At 45.1% G+C, this 19,764-nt stretch overlaps 1 protein-coding gene across 2 annotated transcripts in view; it reads right to left on the bottom strand.

The window, feature by feature from the left end:
• The window catches only part of AGTPBP1 (ATP/GTP binding carboxypeptidase 1), a 1,139,154-nt gene that overhangs the window by 525,482 nt on the left and 593,908 nt on the right, over window positions 1–19,764 (bottom strand). For both annotated transcript variants that reach the window (XM_086961295.1, XM_086961296.1), the window contains exon 11: window positions 4,771–4,948. In XM_086961295.1, coding sequence (XP_086817421.1) covers window positions 4,771–4,948 — 178 coding nt within the window. The remainder of the gene's footprint in view (window positions 1–4,770; window positions 4,949–19,764) is intronic.

Here is a 19,764-nt window from a genome sequence, read left to right as displayed (position 1 = left end):
TACCTCTCTTTAAAGGAACTGTCGGCTATGCTCCTGTGTTTGGTTTCTTGCCGGAGAGTTTCTGATGTCCGCGCGCTGTACGTTTCTGAGCTGTTTTTTTCCCCGGAAGGGGTGACTTTTACGGTGGGTCGCCGTACTAAATCTTTGTCGCGAACAATTTCATATCCAGCTTTTTCAGATGTTCCTAAGCTATGTGTGATGCAGTGCCTCAAGGCTATGACTCAAGAATTCCGCCCTCCGGGCGAACAACAACTCCTTACAGCCCTTTGTAAGCCTCACAAAGCTGTGCCCTTGCCCACTATAGCTAGGTGGGTGCAGTGGGTCATGCAAAAGGCAGGCATTGATACAAAGCAGTTTGCAGCCCTTTCAGCCAGAGGGGCCATGGCTTATAAAAACTTTTTCTCTAGGAGCACTTTTGGAAGATTTGATGCGGGCCGTGGACCGTTCCTCCGATTACACCCTTAATCGGTTTTATTTTAAACCAGTTGTAGATGTAGTGCGTTTGGTGGTAAGTAAGATTTGAACTAGCATAATCGGAGCCTCCGGTCCTGACATAGAATCTAAATTTGCCTAACTATTGTAACAGTAAATTTAAATTCTATTAAGGACACGGAGGCAAGGATTATCCCACACACGTCATGGCCAAGTGCGAACCCTTCCGTAGGTGCGTAAGTAACCTTTCTTATCAATCTTCTCACAGTTCTGATGAAGTGTACTCTGGTGGTCATGGTTTTCTCAGTTATGTTATGCATAAGCCAGGTCAGGTTACGGTTCTGATTTGTTGCAGGGAAAACTGATGCGTAACAAGACCAATGAACTTATCGGGTAGCAGGTCGAAGAAAGAAGAGGAGCAGTGGAGATGGAGTGTTTACTTAGGCTTCTTGGACACTGTGGAAGGACTCCGAATGGACTGCGCCGCATGGACTCATGGCCTCTGTAGTTCTTGGCTGAAGTTGGAGGCGTTTTTGCTGTGTTGGAACTGTTCTTTTCCTGGATTTTGGAAAGAAAATTGTCATTTGGTGCTTTTCTGGCTGCTGTGGTTTATTGATTGTAACAAAAGCAAAGAAGAAAAAGCATAATACTCGCCTCCATGTCCTTAATAGAATTGAAAGTTACCGTACTAGGCAAATTCGATTCACTTCATGAGGCCCTCCTCTGGCATATGGGAGTCATCAACTTTTTCCTGCACAAAGGTAATGATCCGATCGGTAAGGCAGCAGTTTCCTCACACCTCGCTCAGTCAGTTCGATCAACAGGATTCCCCACTGGACTTCGCTCCCTTCAACGCTCTCCTCTTCCTCACAGGACACACTGGTCTTGGCAAGTAGGCAGGGGCTGGTGCTCCAGAATCCAGAGAATGTGGTCTTGGATTCCTTGATTGAAGTCCCCTCACACAGCAGAAAGACTAGCAGGACTTGCCCCCCCCTTCTACCTCCTCCCCAAGTCCTGGTCACAGGCAAAAGTCTTACAGAGCGTCTACTCTTCACAGAGCCAGACTGGCTGCTTGATAGTTGACAACTTTTGGAGTCTCAAGCTCCCTTTCTTATAGTCCATTCCTAGCTACCAAATGTGATTTAGGGGTTGAGTCTTTACAATGTATGTTGCGGTCAGCTTCCTTTTGAAGTGCCCACTCCTCTGCCCTCTCGTCCTCTTAAAAGCAGTCTGTCACAGCAGCAGTGACTCCAAAGTGGATAGCTCTACAACACAAGCCATGGGAGTGACTTGACTTCACACCTGGATTTTAGCCAAAGTGATACGTGTATCAAAAAGTTAGCCCAGGACCTCAGCCCTACTCATTATGATTCTCTCATCAGCCCCAGTCCTTCCTGGGATGTACCCAAGCCCCCTCCTTGTGACCTCCCTGAAACAAAAAGCACCTATTAAGGGTTATGGGGCAAACTTGGCTCTCCCTTTTTCAGTGTATCCAACCCGGCGTACTGGAATGCAGCAATACACAAATATGTCTGGGTTAATTATTCTACCTCCTTTTCATGTTTCACTAGGCAGCCCTGCGCCTCCCAAAATGGAACCCATAATTGCCATGTATTGTAACATTCACAGAGACACATACATACTGTAGATGCATTTCACATACACTCACTGCACAGCACTGTATCCTTCAAGCACTGTACCACTCATAGGCACACATACACCCAGCACATATTTTTAACATGCACGCACTGGAATGCACTGTATCCTTCATGTATGGTACACCACTCACAGGAACTTCCTACCTCGAGTCACATCGTACTCGACCTCTGTGCACTGTTGCTACCACAAATGTGATTTACTAGAACTCAAAACAATTTTTAGAACTTTCTTCAGACTTCACAAAAGTCTCCCTTTTCAACAAATTTAGAATAGCACAAATAATACTCAAACAATGCAGCTTCGACTCAAGCTTTATCTTTGTTTGTTGAAAAGAGAGACTTTTGAGAAGTCTGAAGAAAGTTCTAAAAATTGCTTTGAGTTCTAGTAAATCACATTTGTGGTAGCAACAGTGCACAGAGGTCGAGTACGATGTGACTCGAGGTAGGAAGTTTTTGTGAGTAGGCACGGTTCAGGACAAACGTGCTACCTCTGTAGCACGCTTGGTTAAAACAGAAAAAGTTCAATTTTAAATTCATAAAACAAGGGAGTGCTTCTCCACTATGTCTATTACACCACTCACAGGCACAAATACTCCCACCACATGCCTTCACTATGCACATATATACCCAGCGGAGATACACCACTCATGCGCTACGTAGCCATCCTCAAAAATCTGATGTAGGCCAAGGGGTGTGATAAGCACACAGAAGAGGAACTTTGAATGAGTGAGCCTGTAGGCCTCACTCCAGTGACATAGGTTAAAAAGGACCTGTTCAATCCTACTGATCCCCACTGCACTCGAGCTGCTTAACTTCTCGTGACACTATGACAGTAGTATTATGGCCGCCCATCCCGGTCCAACAAGATCGCATTCCGTGAGACAGACCTATGTTTCGGCACAAAGGCATGACCTGTGTTTGCCAAAGCATTAGGGATCCAGATACCGGTATGGTGGGGAACTCAGGGCAGGAATGCACGTCCATTGCCAAAACAAGGACTTCTCCGTCCCAAAAGAGACAGTTGTTCTAATCAATACCAAAGGACTCCAGTGGACAGAGGACCCACCTCTGCATCTCAGGTGAGGTGTAGCACTTGTGGTGGCAATGGTCAAAGGGGCAACAGCAGTATGATTCAGGGGTGGTTTGTGCATACATTTGCGACTGCTGCCTGCTATTCCAGCTCAAAAGAACTTAGCACGGAGAGACTGAGCTCACATTCCTTAGGGCAAGTATATCGCTCATAGCAGTCTACTTTATTCAGGGAGACCCATATGCCACCGGCGGTCAGCTCCTTCTGGTGCTCTTAGGACATTTAAACATCCTGCATGGTTGTCAAGCACCTTAACCTCTGGGAAGTAGACTGTCGGCAGACACCAGCTCTCACTGCACAGTAGCCCACTGTGTATTCTGTGGAATACTCCCCTCCTTGGTAAAAGGGAACTTGGAACTGGAACAACAAATAGGTCTGTAGCTCCCACCATTACAATTTCAAAGTAGACAAGGGATGTGTATTTTCTGTTTGTACACCGAGAAATGGTTTGGAGTGGAGTGGTTCTTCTATCAAGTGTTCTCTTCAGGCTGTTCTCCAGACACAGCCATTGTGTACAGTGATGCTGTTCATGGCAGGGTTGCCGCCAACCTGAGCACCGACAGACACACAAAGAGGTGTTAACTTTTGGCACTTGCCTATCAACACCCAGACTGAGCAGTGATCATGGAAGAGATTAAATTGTGGCTTCACCTAAAGGGGTCCCTTTTATCTTGACAACAGAGGCCGAACTCTCACTCTTCATCCCCATGTACTAAATGGCAGTGCTGCAGGAATGCTACTCAGCAACTCCTCTCAGCAAAAAGCCTAACTGAATTTTTCAAAGACACTTGACTCCTCCGTCACCACATCAGCGTCTAAGTCTCAATCCTGCAGCTTCAGGAATGTCAGCAACATACTTTCACTGTCTCGGAAAACAACCACACCTGCATCTTGGTCACAGGAACATGCTTGGGCCTTACAAAATGGAGCCCACAGGCCTCCATTACTCTGGCTCACACTTACAGACAAAGCATCTACCAACCGAGCTACACAGACAAATATGCACAACATACACTAAAACTGTTAGTGCCAAGTCTGTGTTAGTTAATAGAAGCAGAGCTTTACACAAGTGGGTAGTAGGCCTCTACACCAATGCCACAGACATAAAAGTTCTGGTCGCAACTACGGATTCACAAAACACAGTATATTGCTATAATTGTTGTCCATATTAAACCTAGGACAAGGATAGTAGTCAAAGTTCAGTAAAATAGTGTGTGTTTGATGTGCTCCTCCAGGTCACAGGAGAGGTCTAGGACATCACTCATGTCAAGGGACAGGCCTAGGCCTGTGCACCAAAAACGAGATTACTGTGAGGCCAAGGCCACATTCAAAAACCAGGATACCAGATAGAATGAGCAAAGTGGGCAGTAGTGTTGATCGAACAGCGCTTTTTAATGCCCAGGTGGGAAAAGACAGTTGTGATTATATTATCCCAGTCCACAAACAGCTTCTGGAGTATGATCTAGACTGTACATTCACCTTTACAAAAGGCATTGGGTAGGGAAGGAAATGGTTCTGCAAATAGCGTACAAACAATGAAAGATATAAATCAAGAAATAAGTTTACAGTTAAAATCTTTCAGAACCTCACCTCCTGGAGGTAAACTATATAGCTGTGCTACAGGTCCGCTGATGGGTATGACTGGAAGCTGGAAATGGAAAGCACTTTTAATTGTTGGAAGAGGAAGACGGTTCTTTGGAAAACATTTTCTCATGATAAGACTGGATGTGTTCACCAAGGGGTCTAGGGTTCTCACTGCCAGGCACTCCTTCAAACAAGAAAAGCAGAAATAAAACATAACATTTTTAGACTAGGAGAAATACAATCAATTTCAACACATTAATTGTGAATTAGCAGTAAGCATACCTAGAAGAACGGTGCCATGTAAATATTATAAATTTGAAAATAATTTACAGTACACCATAGTAAATCTAATAAAAGTTCCTCAAATAGGAACACCTGTAAGGCAGAGAGGGAGTAAGGAGGTCTGAGTGGTTGAGGGCTGGGCAGAAGGGAGTGTTCTGTGCTTCCCAAGACATAGAGGGAGATTCAGAGTGTGGGATGTGCTTGCATCCTGACCCGAACATGTTTTTGTCGAGGCATTAACATCGGACTCAGTTTTCCTGCAATTAAAAAGGAATATGCTACTTACCAGTATGCATCTGTTCTTGGCATGTAGGGCTGCTGACATTCATATCTTGTGCAGAGATCGCCGCCTAGTGTTGGGTCCGGATGATTGCACCTTGTTGTCCTGGAAGAGTCTTCGAAGTATCACGAGATAGGTGACTCCTCCCCTGGACTACAGTACGCATGGGCATCTTCTCCATCCTCAAATTGTTTTTCGCCATTGTGGCAGAGATGGAGTATAGCAAAGTAAGAAATGGCTATGCAAAAGAGAATACTGCAGCTGCAACAGGCACCGGGGAGGAGGGTGGGCGATATGAATGTCATCAGCCCTACATGTCAAGAACAGATGCCTACTGGGAAGTAACATATTCCGTTCGAGGCATGTGGGCTGCTGAATTCATATCTTGTGAATAGACTGTATAGCAGTATCTCCTCTAGCGGTGGTCACCTGTACCAGCTGCAGCAGTCTGAAAAAGAGTTTTAAGGACATCCTGGCCTACAGCAGCTTGCTACTTTGATTGCACGTCTGCACAATAGTGTTTAGTGAAAGTGTGTATGGTAGACCATGTAGCTGCCCTACATATGTCTTCAAGGGGAATATTCCCCAAGAAAGCCATGGATGCCCCCATTTTACGTGTAGATTGTGCTCTTGGGGGAACTGTTAGAGTGCGCTTAGCTTTTTGATAGCATATTTGAATGCATTTAACTATCCATCAGGCTATTCCTGATTTTGAGATGGGATTACCTTTATGTTGCGGTGAAAAAGCAACAAACAGTTGCTTTGTTTTCCGAAATGGTTTAGTTCTGTCAACATAATATAGCAGAGATCTCCTTACATCTAGTGTGTGTAGGGCTCTTTCAGCTACTGACTGTGGGTTTTGGAAGAAAACTGGCAGTTCTATTGAATGATTGATATGGAAAGTGGATATGACTTTTGGCATAAACTTATGGTTGGCCCGAAGTACTACCCTATTTGCATGTACTTGCAAGAAGGGTTCTTGAATTGTTAGTGCCTGAAGCTCACTTACTCGCCTAAGGGAGGTAACGGGAATCAAGAATGCCGCCTTCCATGTTAGAAACTGCAATTCACATGAGTGGAGTGGTTCGAAAGTAGGTCCCATAAGTCTGGTAAGTACCAAATTTAAGTTCCAGACTGGTGAAGGTGGGTGCTTTGGAGGGATTATCCTTTTAAGACCCTCCATAAAAGCCTTGATTGGTGGTACCCTAAACAGGGAAAGGTGTTAGCTCTTCTGGAGATATGCTGCTATAGCAGCAAGATGTAGCCTTATAGAAGAGTATGCTATATTGCATCTTTGAAGATGCAAGAGGTAACAGATAATCTTTTGGATGGGAGCATCTAATGGACTGATTTGGTTATTGTTGCAATTAATTACAAATCTTTTCCATTTAGCTGCATAGCATGCTCTAGTAGTTGGTCGCCTTGCCTCCTGGATGATGTTCATGCAATCAGGAGGTAAGTTAAGGTATCTGAACTCTACGACCTCAGGAGCCAGATCGCTAGGTTCATCTGATTGGGATCTGGGTGCTTGATTTCTCCATGGTTCTGAGTTAAAAGCTGGGGCGAGAGGCGCAGCCTTTGATGGGGAACTACTGAAAGTTTTAGGAACGTTGTGTACCATGGCTGTCTTGCCCATGTGGGAGCAACCAGGATCATTGTGAGTGACTGCTGACGTAGTTTGCGTGCCAAAAGCAGAATAAGTGGAGCTGGTGGAAAAGCGTACGCAGATCTGCCTGACCAGTTCATCCATATCGCATTGCCCTGTGACAACGGATGTGGGAACCTGGCGGCAAAGTACTGGCATTTTGAGTTTTCGTTTGTGGCAAACAGATCTATCTCTGGGTGCCCCCATTTCTGGAAGAATGGTTGGAGAACTTGGGGGTGAATCTCCCATTCGTGTAGCTGTTGGTTGTGTCTGCTTAGCAGATCCGCTACTTGATTGTCTTTCCCTGGCAGGTGTTCTGCTGGGAGAAAAATGTTTCTTGGAATTGTCCACCTCTATATGCTCTGTGCTAAGTGGGACAGCTGTGGAGAGTGTGTCCCTCCATGTTTCTGGATGTAGTACATGGCTGTCTTGTTGTCCGTCCGGATCAACACAACCTTGTTCTACAAGTATTTCTGGAATGCTTTTAGTGCCAGAAATATTGCTAGCAACTCTAGTTGGTTGATATGCAGTTTCTTTTGTTTGGTTGTCCAGAGCCCTTGGACTGTGTATTGAAGTAAGTGGGCTCCCAACCTGTCAGAGATGTGTCCGCTGTTAGTAATAGTTGTGGAACCGGCTCTTGGAACAGTCGCCCCTTGGAAAGGTTTTGTGGGTTCCACCACTGCAGAGAGTTGTAAGCGCGACTGTCCACCAACACTAGGTCCTTTAGTTGTCCCTGAGCTTGGTTCCACTGCCGTGCTAGGCATTCTTGCAGTGGACGCATTTGAAGTCGGGCATGAGGGACAGTGAATATGCAGGAGGCCATCATGCCTATGAGCTGCATGAACACTCGAGCTGGCAAAGAGTGTTGTGGCTGAAATCTTTGAATGAGAGTCTGCATGTTGACTATCCTGGTTAAATTTGGATATGCCTTTGCTACTGAGTTATCTATTGTAGCTCCCAGATATTGCTGTATGTGGGAGGGGTGTAGATGTGATTTTGGGTAGTTTATGGAAAAACCCAGGCTGTGTAGCAGCTGGAGTGTCTGAGACGTATGGCTTGCGCACTGCGCGTACAAGTTTGCTTTTATGAGCCAATCGTCCAGGTATGGAAACACGTGGATGTTTTGACTTCTGAGGTGTGCAGCTACTACCGCTAAACATTTTGTGAATACTCTTGGGGCTGTGGTTACCCCGAAGGGGAGAACCTTGAACTGATAATGTTGACCTTCTATTCTTTACCGGAGGTATTTCCTGTGAGCTGGATGTATAGGTATGTGAAAATATGCATCCTTGAGGTCTAATGTTGCTAGGAAGTCGCCTTGCTGGATGGAGTAACAGGAGTACTCGTTGTAGACTGATCATGTAGAAGTGCTCCGAGAGTATGTATTGGTTCAGAGGTCTGAGGTCCAATATTGGTCTGAGGGACCCGTCCTTTTTGGGAATAAGGAAGTACAGTGAGTATACTCCTGTCCCTTGGTGTTGAAAAGGTACTGGCTCTATGGCCCCCTTTTCTAACATGGATTTCACCTCTTGTTGTAACAGGGTGATGTGTTCTTTGGACATAGGACGGTGTTTGGGAGGTATGTTGGGTGGAGTAGAAGTGAGTTCCAGGCAATAACCATACTGGATAATTTGTCTCACTCACCTGTCTGTGGTAATTGCATTCCAGGCTGGTAGGAATTGTTTGACTCTGCCTCCGGCTGGAGTTAGATGGTCTGGAGGGAGTGTGATGAAGTCACTGTTTGGCGGCAGTGGAGGCTCTAGTGTTTTGCCCTCACGTCCTCTGCCCTTGTTATTGTTGCCCCTATAACATTCCCTGTTGGAGCCTTTGTTAAAGGAACTTTGGGTGTTGCTTTTATATGTAGAGGAAGTCTGTGAAGTGTTGCGTCGTGCGGTGCCTCTGTAGGAGGAGCAACAAAAGGAACCTCTGTGTTGTTGAACCTGCAGTGCGCCCATAGATTTTGCAGTTTCTGTATCTTTTTTCATTTTATCTAAAATGGTATCTACTGCAGGGCCAAACAGGAAGTCTTGATTAACTGGTTGGTTGAGTATGGTGGATTGCACCTCATTTTTAAAACCAGAGATGCGTAGCCACGCGTGTCTGCGTAGTAATACGCTAGTATTAATGTACTTGGCTGCTGTGTTGGCTGCGTCAAGCGCACATTTAATGGAAGCATTGGTAATAAATTTGCCTTCTTGTATGAGGTCGCTAGCCTGAGCTTTGTAAGGTTCTGGCAGGTGTTGCAGTAAACCTTCAGGCTGGTCATAGTGTGCTCTATCGTAGCGAGCTAGTAGAGCCTGTGTGTTTGCAATCCTCCATGAATTGGAAGCCTGTGAGGCCACTCTTTTGCCTGAGGCTTCCAATATATTAGACTCCTTGTCAGGAGTGGAGCATCTCCAGTTGTTTGGGAGTTAGCTCTTTTGCGAGTGTTTGCTACTACCAGTGAGTCTAAAGGCAACTGGCGTTTAATGTAAGCAGGGTCTGTAGGGGCCGCTTTATATTTCTTTTCAATCCTGGTATTGAGTACACGTGCTCTGGCTGGATCTTTGAATATATCTGGCACGTGTTTTAGTACCCCTTTCAGCATTGGAAGTGTCCTGACATTTTTCTCAGAGGTAGGAAAAGTGTCAAATAGAAAATCTTCTTCTATTGGGTCAGTGTGCATGTCGAACTTGTGGTATTTTGCTGCCCTATCTAGCAGTTGGTTAAACACAATGGTGTCGTTGATAGGCGACAGCTTTGTAGGGGAGGTGTCAGGGATGGGTTGTGTGTCATATGGATCATTCTGATCCTCTCATGTGTCATCCTGTGGATGTGGATTCTCTGGTTCGTTAAACTTATCTTGAGGATCTTCTCCCATGTTATCCTCATCATTATTGTCTGAATGTGTAAGGGAGTAGGGCACAAAAGGCATATTGGGATAGAAAGGAGGAGGAGTAAAAGGCCTAGAGGGAGAAGTCCCAAAGTCCTTTTTCTTCGGAGGTACAGGAGAAGGAGTGTCTGTGTCCAATGGTCTCTTTTTCCAGTAATAAACGGTAACTTTGCCAGTCTCAGGGTTTATATACAGTTTAGATTGTTCCTCTGATTCCGGATCGGGATGGAAGAGTTCTTCCTCCACTGTCCGTGTCTTTGGCGTCAATGTTTTTGGCTTGCTGACTTGTTTGCGAGTTTTTGGCTCGAGGACCTTTGATTGTGGAGTCTTTTTTGGCACGACTGTTGCTTTGGGGTCGGTAACCTTTTTCGGTTCAACGTCTTTTGTCGGTTTAGCAGTCTTTTTCGGCTCACCGACTTTGTTTGGGAAGACGACCTGTTTTTGGATCGACCGGAGCTTTTGGTTCGATATGCTTTTTATGCTCGACGGCTTTCTTAGGGTCAATGTTCTTTGTCGAGTCAATTACTTTTTTCGGTGCGACGGGCTTTGTGGTGTGATCCTGTTTTTGTTGATCCACACTCTTTTTAGGATCAACGGCCTTCTTTGGGTCGTGGGTTCCTTTTGGATCGACGACCCGCTTTGGTTGGAGGCTTTTCTTCGGCTCGATAGCCTTTGACTCGATAACCTTTTTTGGTTGGGCGACCTTCTTTGGTTCAACCACCTTCTTCGGCTCGACGACTTTTGGCTCGACACCCTTCCTCGGTTCGACGTCCTTTGGCTCTACGGCCTTCTTCGGTTCGACGACCCTCTTGGGTTCGACAACCTTCTTGGGAAGAACGTGACTTGGACCTGGGCTATCGGAAGGCTTTGTTTTTGGCTTCGGAGCCGAGCCGGAAGGCAAGGCTTCTAAAGGAGCTTGTCGATCTCGGCTAAGGCCTTTAGGAGATGCTTCGACCGAAGCCTTCAGTTTCGGGATAAGCGGCGTTGGGGGCTGTGTACTCACGGTTTGCCCCGGCGGGATCTGGTCATCGGAGTCCGACTGGTCCTCGATGGTGACGATCTCTAGAGCAGAGTCCGCCGCTTCTGCGAGGTCTTGTTCATCATCGAAGATGTTCTCCGGTTCCGGTACCGGTCACTGCATCTCTTGCCTAGCGGCCCATCGAATCCGGATGGTTTTCTTCGATCGGAATTGGACACAAGCTGGGCAATTTTGTTTGTTGTGCTCCGGTGATAAGCACTTGTTGCATACTGTATGTTTGTCAGTATGCGGGAATTTGGAGTGGCATTGTGGGCACCTTTTGAACGGGCTCCTTTCCAATGATAGCAGGCCCACGTGGCGTCGAAAGGCCCAACGGCCCACGTCGACGACCGGATCAGGATGGAAAGTTTGGTCAAGTCAAGAAGTACCGAGCGAGAACAATACCGTCGAAGTCGAAGGCCCTTTGGCCTTTTAAAGAAGTTTAGTTTCGGTTCCGAAGTTGGAGTAGAGGAATAACATCCGAGCCCAATCGGAAAAAAACAATCTGAGGATGGAGACGATGCCCATGCGCACTGTAGTCCAGGGGAGGAGTCACCTCTCTCGTGATACTTCAAAGACTCTTCCAGGGCAACAAGGTGCAATCATCCGGACCCAACACTAGGCGGCGATCTATGCACAAGATATGAATTCAGCCGCCCACATGCCTCGAACATATAGGTACGGTAACTTTGGCCTCTTATGTTTGGGAAGAGCGTTATTTTTACTTGGGGATACTGCTCTGTCAGACACGTAATGAGGCACTTTGTCTCAAAAATCATAGCTAATCCCTTAGTCCCAGCCAAGGTATAGATCATTTTTAACACATTTCTACTGATAACGTATTATCTACACACCCTTATTCTAATTGTAGTATACTGTTCTTTTGCTCAATTTCATGCTCACCTTTTCCACAACTTGAACCAACTACAAATCAACCTTAAATGTCTAATCCACCAACGCAGCAGACATTTCAAACCAGGAACCTTGTCACTCAAAAGAAACGATCCATACTAGTTTAGATGGCATTAACACAGACACATTCACCATTTCCAGCACCATCTCCACAACCTACAATCCACTCACAACACCCTACCAACTGTACACTAACCATTACCAATCCTTTCAATTGCTTAGCCAATTCATTAGAATGAGGATAGTATAGCAGATCTTCATATGAAGAATCACTCAGTTGCAAAAAACCTACTGCATCACAAGAACAAACCAGTGATTAATTCTAAAGACCAAAATAGGTTTGTACCATACAGATCTTTAGTGTTTAATCACCATCTCTTCGTAGCAGGGATAGATACATATGGAGAAGGCTTCTGACCGCCACAACTGAGATTTTCTATCTTTGGTCCGTAAGAAATGTAATTGCCACCATGTCCTCTCAATCTTCAGCCAAGTAATAGAAAAGGTTGATAATGTATGGGAAATTTCTAGAAGATGAGGCAGTAAATATGTGTGCACACCTTCTCCCCTACTGATCGCTCTCTAACAGCAGGAGAGACTTAGCCTGTTCTATTTGAATAACTCCAAAAATCATACCTCCAACTGAGGATACTCCTGTCATCAAACTGTATACTTACTTAAAATATATTTGTTATACATGACTAGTCAGTGATCAATTCTGCTTATGACATTATACAAGGCTTCACAGGTATGGGGGCTTATAGGATAAATCAAAATAAAACAGAGGACAGAGGTTACACTTCTATTCTATTCTATTCCAATCACTCAGCTCCTTATTTTAATGGAGAGTACACCACATGATGTAGGCATTATCCTGATTTTATTTATTTATTTTTACAGATTTGAGTTCAATTTTGGGCCATAATTTAAATAATTGACTGATCTTCTGACAGGGTGGCTAAAGCTCCCTTCTCTCTTTTGGGAAGGAGGATCTACTAAAAATAAAGGTGTTATGTTTATTTCTTTTTGTAAAAAATAAACACAAAGAGATAATGTACGGAGTGCTGAAACGTTTCAGATACTCACCACTAGTCACAGATCTGGGTTGAACCCATTATCGTTCTTTAGCTCACTTCTCCACCCCAGTTCAGACCCAGCTATATGCAAATCAGTCTTGACCCTGTTCCTTATTTTTCTATACATTACATGCATGCAAGCAAACAATACAACTGTATGCTTTACCATCTCCTTTTTAGTGTAAACGTGTAAGTACAATGAGCTAATCAGCTCATTTCACCTACAACCAGCATCTGTGCTCGAGTGCATAGCTCGGCCCAGTGAGTACCGATTTTGATGGGAGAATCTTCCCTCTTCAAAGGTATGTCTCCTTACTGGATTCCCATTTTGGGACCCACATCAACGGACACTAGGTATTCATTTCTTTTGGGGGCGGGGGGAGCGACACCAGGTTCAAGGGTCTTTGCTCACACTTCCCTTCCACTCCTCCCATGGCTTCCATTGGTCTTTCTGCACTCCTGGGGCGAAAAAACAAACAAGCCAGCAGGAAATCAAATAAAAAAAGGGGCGGGATGGCCCATCCTTGCATATGCCAGGTGCCAACCCAAAGGGGGAAAATACAGTCTTTCTGCTCCCCTCAGAGACAGATTGGGGAGAGGGGGAGGAGGAGGGGGGGGGGGTGTTGCAGGTGAGGGTTGGCGGGTTGTCCCAAATAGGTTCCCAGTTAAAAAGCCCACTAGATACCAGGGATTTGTTTTTCTTTTTATAAAGAAAAGTGTGGGGCAAAACACCTGGGCAGCATCGGCAATTGGCAAAAAAAGAAGACATAGGGCCATATGTATGAAGCCAAATTGCGATCACAAACGCTGAGATTTCAGCGTTTGCGATCGCAATTTAGGCAGTGTGCAATGTAGCATACAAAAAACCACTTGCAAAATAAGGAATTGCAAAATCTGCGATTCCCTATTTTGCGAATTAATTTAAGGAATGCCCAAATTGCGATTCCTTAAATGCAATGTAGGAAGCACCCAAGTTGTGCGATTTTGGCTTAAGGAATCGCAAATTACCAACTACTTCATGTTGGTGGTAATTTGCGATTTCTTTGAAAAATTTACTTTTTTGCATTTTTCAAAGTGCCATGTGGCGTACATACATGCCCTGTGCGCCACATGTGCACACATGCTTATTTCAGGGGGGCAACAGGGTGTCCTACTGACACCCTTGTAACCTTGAAATTGCATTCTCAATTTGCAAATTGAGAATGTCTTCCCATTCATTCCTATGGGCCTGCTAGCCCATCTGGATGAATAGGAAGGTATCCCTTCTTTGTGAATCTCAATTTGCGATTCGCAAATAAGGAATATGCAGGATTCGCTAAATATTTACCAAATCCTACCTACACTGCATTTTGAGATTCTCTAATTACGATTCCCTAAAAATCGCAATTTGAGAATCACAATAATCGTTTTTTATACATATGGCCCCTATTGGCTTAGCCAAAGACTGTTCTGAATGTGAAAAAATCTATTTACAACTGCGCATTCACATTTTGTGAATCACTATTGTGAATCTGTTCTCATAGAAGATGTAAAAAACAAGTTACTCACCTGTACACTGTGGTTCTCCACTATTGATATATTTTATAGATTCACATGCTTGAATATTCCCCATCATTATGGTGGGAGTCCCAGGGTAACAGTAAAATAGCAGCATTAAAACTTACCCATTCAAATGCCTATAACAATTCACTAGCTTTAGCAACCTATTACCATTGTTATAGAACATCCAAACTCTAGCCAATCAGAGCATAGACCATAGAATCTCCTTCCCCTGCAGGGCCACCATACTTCAGATTTCGAGCACGAGTGCCACATGATAATGAAAGGTGAACCTGAAAAGGGGAGGAGGGAGGGTCGCATGTGAATCTATAAAATACATCAATACTGGAGAACCACATTGTTTCTTCTCCAGTATTGTATCTTTAATAGATTCACATGCTTGAATCAGAATAGTAAGCAGTACCATAGGGTAAGGTGAACCATTCCACCATGCGACCCAAAAACTAACCATTTATGGTAATCAAAAAGAGCATCTAACATGAACCCATGACAATGCACTTACATTGTAGAGAAGAAAAACTTAGAACATCATACCTTATGCGAATAAGCATCGAAAAGTAGCTTGACCAACTGCCATATCCACCTTCTGCCACGCATCCAGGCAGTAATGCTTTGTGAAGGTATGAACGTTCTCCCATGTTGCTGTCCTGCACATATCAGGCAAGGACACTCCAGCGAACAGGTCGGAGGAACAGGTCGGAGGAAGCTGCCACCATACGTGTTGAGTGTGCCGGGGCTTTGGCAACCAGAGGGCGACCAGCCCTCTCTTGACAAAAGAGGATAGCCGATGAGACCCACCGAGCGATAGACGCCCGCATCAACAAAGCCTGACCCTTCCTAGGGGCAGAGAAGGCAACAAGTAACTGAGTTGATTTTCGAGAAGGATGAGTCCTTTGTAAGTAGAATTTTAGACATCGTTTAATGTCCAGAGAATGGAGTGTCCTATCAGCTGGCGAAGAAGAAGCTGAAAAGAAGGAGGGCAAAACCACTGGCTCATTTAGATAAAATGCAGAAGGTACCTTGGAATAAAAGAAGATTTGTTCGAAGAATTAATTGGTCTGAAAATAATTGCAGGTAGGGCTCCTTTGTTGTGAAGGCTTGAATTTCACTAATGCTTCTTGCTGGAGTGATGGCTAACAGGAAAGCCCCCTTCCAAGTTCCAAGAGAGGTACTTTAAGTTGCACTTGTGAATAGGTTCAAACGGTGATTTCATAAGTTGTGACAGGACAATATTTAATTGCCACAGCACTGGAGGAGGTCTTACTGGAGGATAAACCCTGAAAAGTCCTCTTATGAATTATTTTATCAGTCTATTAGACCAAAGGGACAAACAACCACAATGTCGTCTGTACCTGGAGATTGCCGCTAAATGCACTTTGATGGACGCATGCGCCAGACCAGCCTTGACAAGAGATAAGTGAAAAGGCAAAACGTCCTCCGGTGGCGAAGAAAGGGGATCGAAAGAGTGCGCGGTACACCATATACAGAATCTAGTCCACTAGGCCGAGTAACATTTGATAGTAGAAGGAGCTCGAGAATTCTGTAGTATTGTCTGATATTCCTCAGAAAGCGCTAATTGGCCGAACTTTGTGTGATGAGGAGCCAAGCTGACAATTCTTTTACCAATTGATTCTGTGCCCCAGGGAGCAAAAGAGTCGAACACAGACATCTGTCGATCTTCTGGCGGCTTGAAGCAATGGGGCCTTGACCAACCAGCCGTCCAGATAAGGGAATACCTGGTGACGGGCTCGTCATAGAAAGGCCGCCACTGGAGCCAAGCACTTGGTGAAGATTCTTGGAGGAAACTTCAGCCCGAATGGTAGTACTCTGCATTGGTAATGGCACCCTGCTACCTCAAATCCCAGAAAAAAACAATGTTTTGGGTGAATGGGAACGTGAAAGTATACGTTCAAAAGATCCAGGGAAGGTATACAGTCCCCTGTATCTATTAGAAGCAGAATTCCCTGGAGCGACAACAACCTGAAGGGTTGGAATTTGATGAACTTGTTCAATGACCTTAAATCCATTATCTGCCTCCATTTTCCCGTCTTTTTCTTTATCAAGAAGAAGTGAGAATAGAACCCCAGATTGTGTTGATTGGGCGGCACTTCGTCGATTGCCTGCTTGCTTAAGAGCAACTGGATCGCCGTATTGAGAATTTGGAGAAGACAATGGGAAGTACTTTGCGGATGCACAGTCGGAGGCTGTTGAACAAAGTGGCGAAATACGTCTAACACCCATTTGTCGAAAGATGTTAAGCTTCCGTTGATTGAAGAATTTGGAGCAAACAAGGCAGAATTGAAGTGGGACTACGGTAGCAGGGGCCTGTGGATCCTCACTGTCTCTTGCTAGAGTCTTGAGCCTTACCTCCTGATGGTGCGTGTTGACGTGCTGATGCTCTAGAATAGGCAGGTGTTGAGGTGTGCCAAAAGAGCTTCGAAGAGTACTGGGCACGAAAACCCTGTTGATGATTCGGCTGGAAACGCTGTTGAAGAAGTGGGCGAGAGAGATATTGACCTCTACCCCGGAAGGAAGTAAACTTTTTTTGTTGCACGTTAGCTAGAGATTTAGCTGTCTCCGTATCCACTTTTATTGATTGCAATGCTTCATCTACCTGTTTCCCAAATAGAAATTCGCCATCAAATGGCATATCCAAAAATTTTGCCTGAACCTCCGGTCGAAATGATTAAACAAAGTGGAATCCACTCAGAAAGTGGTAGTGGTCCCTAAAGTGATGGGGAGCACACAGTGTTGTTTAAATGCCCCTCACACACCAACAGGCCCCTTGGTGTCATGCTTCATCATCGGGGCCTTCGCATCCCTCTACGGGATGCGGCGTGCTACGACTCACGACTACGTAGGAGCACTTAGTAGTTAACTATGTGAGGGGGTGTGTTATAAGGCAGAAAGTGTGAGTGAAGTGAGGTGAAAAAAGTGAGTTAAAAAATACCTGGCGCGTAGGAAAAAATTATTTTATTATGTCCTCGGCTGGTATTATTAAAAATGTGCAGAGTGAGGTTGTAAATATACGTACTAGGGTATCACAACCGCTTTAGAGTGTCAACATGTTTCGGAGCGCAAGGTCTCCTTCTTCAGGACAAGGATGTGCACGTTATCCTCACCTTACTCACATGAAATGTTAAAGTGTTATACACAAATAATAAATGTGTAATGTACCTAACAGTGTTTTTGTATAGGTAAGTTCAGTTGCGCCCAATTGGCGTTGAAGAGAACTTATTGTTCACAGTCTGATAACCTCATGAGCCTATGCCTATGAACTTCATCGGAGCAGCGTTGAGCGGAAGGCAGGCGATTAGTCCATGCAGTAACCGTTACTTTACTGAGCAGTAAGGAAGGATCCCCCCTATACTACGCATAGGCTCATGAGGTTATCAGACTGTGAACAATAAGTTCTCTTCAACGCCAATTGGGCGCAACTGAACTTACCTATACAAAAACACTGTTATGTACATTACACATTTATTTTTTGTATAGAACACTTTAACATTTCATGTGAGTAAGGTGAGGATAACGTGCACATCCTTGTCCTGAAGAAGGAGCCCTTGCGCTCCAAAACATGTTGACACTCTAAAGCGGTTGTGATACCCTAGTACGTATATTTACAACCTCACTCTGCACATTTTTAATAATACCAGCCGAGGACATAATAAAATAATTTTTTCCTACGCGCCAGGTATTTTTTAACTCACTTTTTTCACCTCACTTCACTCACACTTTCTGCCTTATAACACACCCCCTCACATAGTTCACTACTAAGTGCTCCTACGTAGTCGTGAGTCGTAGCACGCCGCATCCCGTAGAGGGATGCGAAGGCCCCGATGATGAAGCATGACACCAAGGGGCCTGTTGGTGTGTGAGGGGCATTTAAACAACACTGTGTGCTCCCCATCACTTTAGGGACCACTACCACTTTCTGAGTGGATTCCACTTTGTTTAATCGTATTGCCAAGGGAGACTGAATCCACTTGCTCTCTCTCTCCCCCCTCCTGGTTATATCCATCCTCCGGTCGAAATGCCATAGCCTTTAGCCACCCTAGCTGTCTCAATACCACTCCTCCAGCTATCTGTCTAAAGACAGTCAATGAAACATCCACAGCAACATCGATCATTTGGGAAGAGGCTTTCTCTCCTTCCGACAGCACCTCCTGTGCCTCTTTCTTTTTATCCTCAGGAAGGAATTCCTGCAAAGCTGAGATATCGGACCACATCTGGCAGTCATACCTTCCAAGAATAGCCAAGGCATTGAATGCACTAATGGCAGTGGCTGCCAAAGCAGAGAATCTTTTGCCGATGTTGTCCAATCGGCGCCCTTCCTTGTCAGGGGGAGGCGTAGATGGAGTGGAAGGGTTCTTTGACCTCCTTTGAGCTGCCTGCATAATGACTGAATCGGGCCAGGGGTGTCCAATTAGGCAAGCGGGAGAGTCCTTGGGCGCCTTGTACTTCTTGTCTAACTTTGGTACCACAGCAGGAATAGAAGCTGGCGTCTTCATCAATTTCAAGCCTTCTTGCCATAAGAAATCTACAATCGGAATGTATTGAGATGAGTGTTGCTTAGTCGGCATATAATCATATAAAAAGCACTCCGTCTGCTTGACGGGCATGGGAAGGTCAAAGAACCTGGAAGCACGTTCTAGCAGATCGTGAAACCCGCCGATATCTGCAGGCAGAGAGTCAGCTGGAGGTGGGGTAGGAGAAGGCGGAGTCTGAGCCACATAGTCACCCCACTCGTCATGGACATCCTGCTCCAACTGCAATTCCCCTTCTTCTAACTGCTGGTTGTCATCAGCCTGACTTTGTGCAGGAACCTGCACCGGAGGCACAACGATCTTCTGCAACAGAGGTCCTACCCGCAATACAGGACTGGTAGCCTCCTGAACGGGAGGTGGAGGTGGAGCAGAGTTTGCTTCAGGAAATCTCCTATAATAGTCATTCAGCATTAGCCAAAAATCAGACACCAATGACACTGGGATATTTATGGAGGGTTCTTGAGTTTGCTCTTTGTGCTCTTCATAAGGATAGTGTTCTTGGAAAGCATCCAAGCATTGAGAAGTAGGACATCCCCTATCTGAAAAAGATAAGTCCCCCCCCAAAAACTTAGATGGATCATCTATTATCTCTTCTTCCTCTGAGTCATGGCACTTAACTCGGAGTTGCGAAGGACTGCAAGCAGGACCGAAAGGCCCATCATCTTCAGACTCTTGAAAATCTAGAAGGCGAGTAGAAAGTAGAGTAGAAACTTTAGAATAATCCTGCATAGGGGAAGGCGTCAGTTTTTGAAGCAGACAAATTACTCCCCTCGTTGACGGGGTCGTCAATGGATTCGCAGACTGCAGA

This window comes from Lissotriton vulgaris, chromosome 3_1 (genome assembly GCF_964263255.1).
Source record: "Lissotriton vulgaris chromosome 3_1, aLisVul1.2, whole genome shotgun sequence".
Lineage (NCBI taxonomy): Eukaryota > Metazoa > Chordata > Amphibia > Caudata > Salamandridae > Lissotriton > Lissotriton vulgaris.
This window is presented reverse-complemented; position numbering and strand designations above follow the sequence as displayed.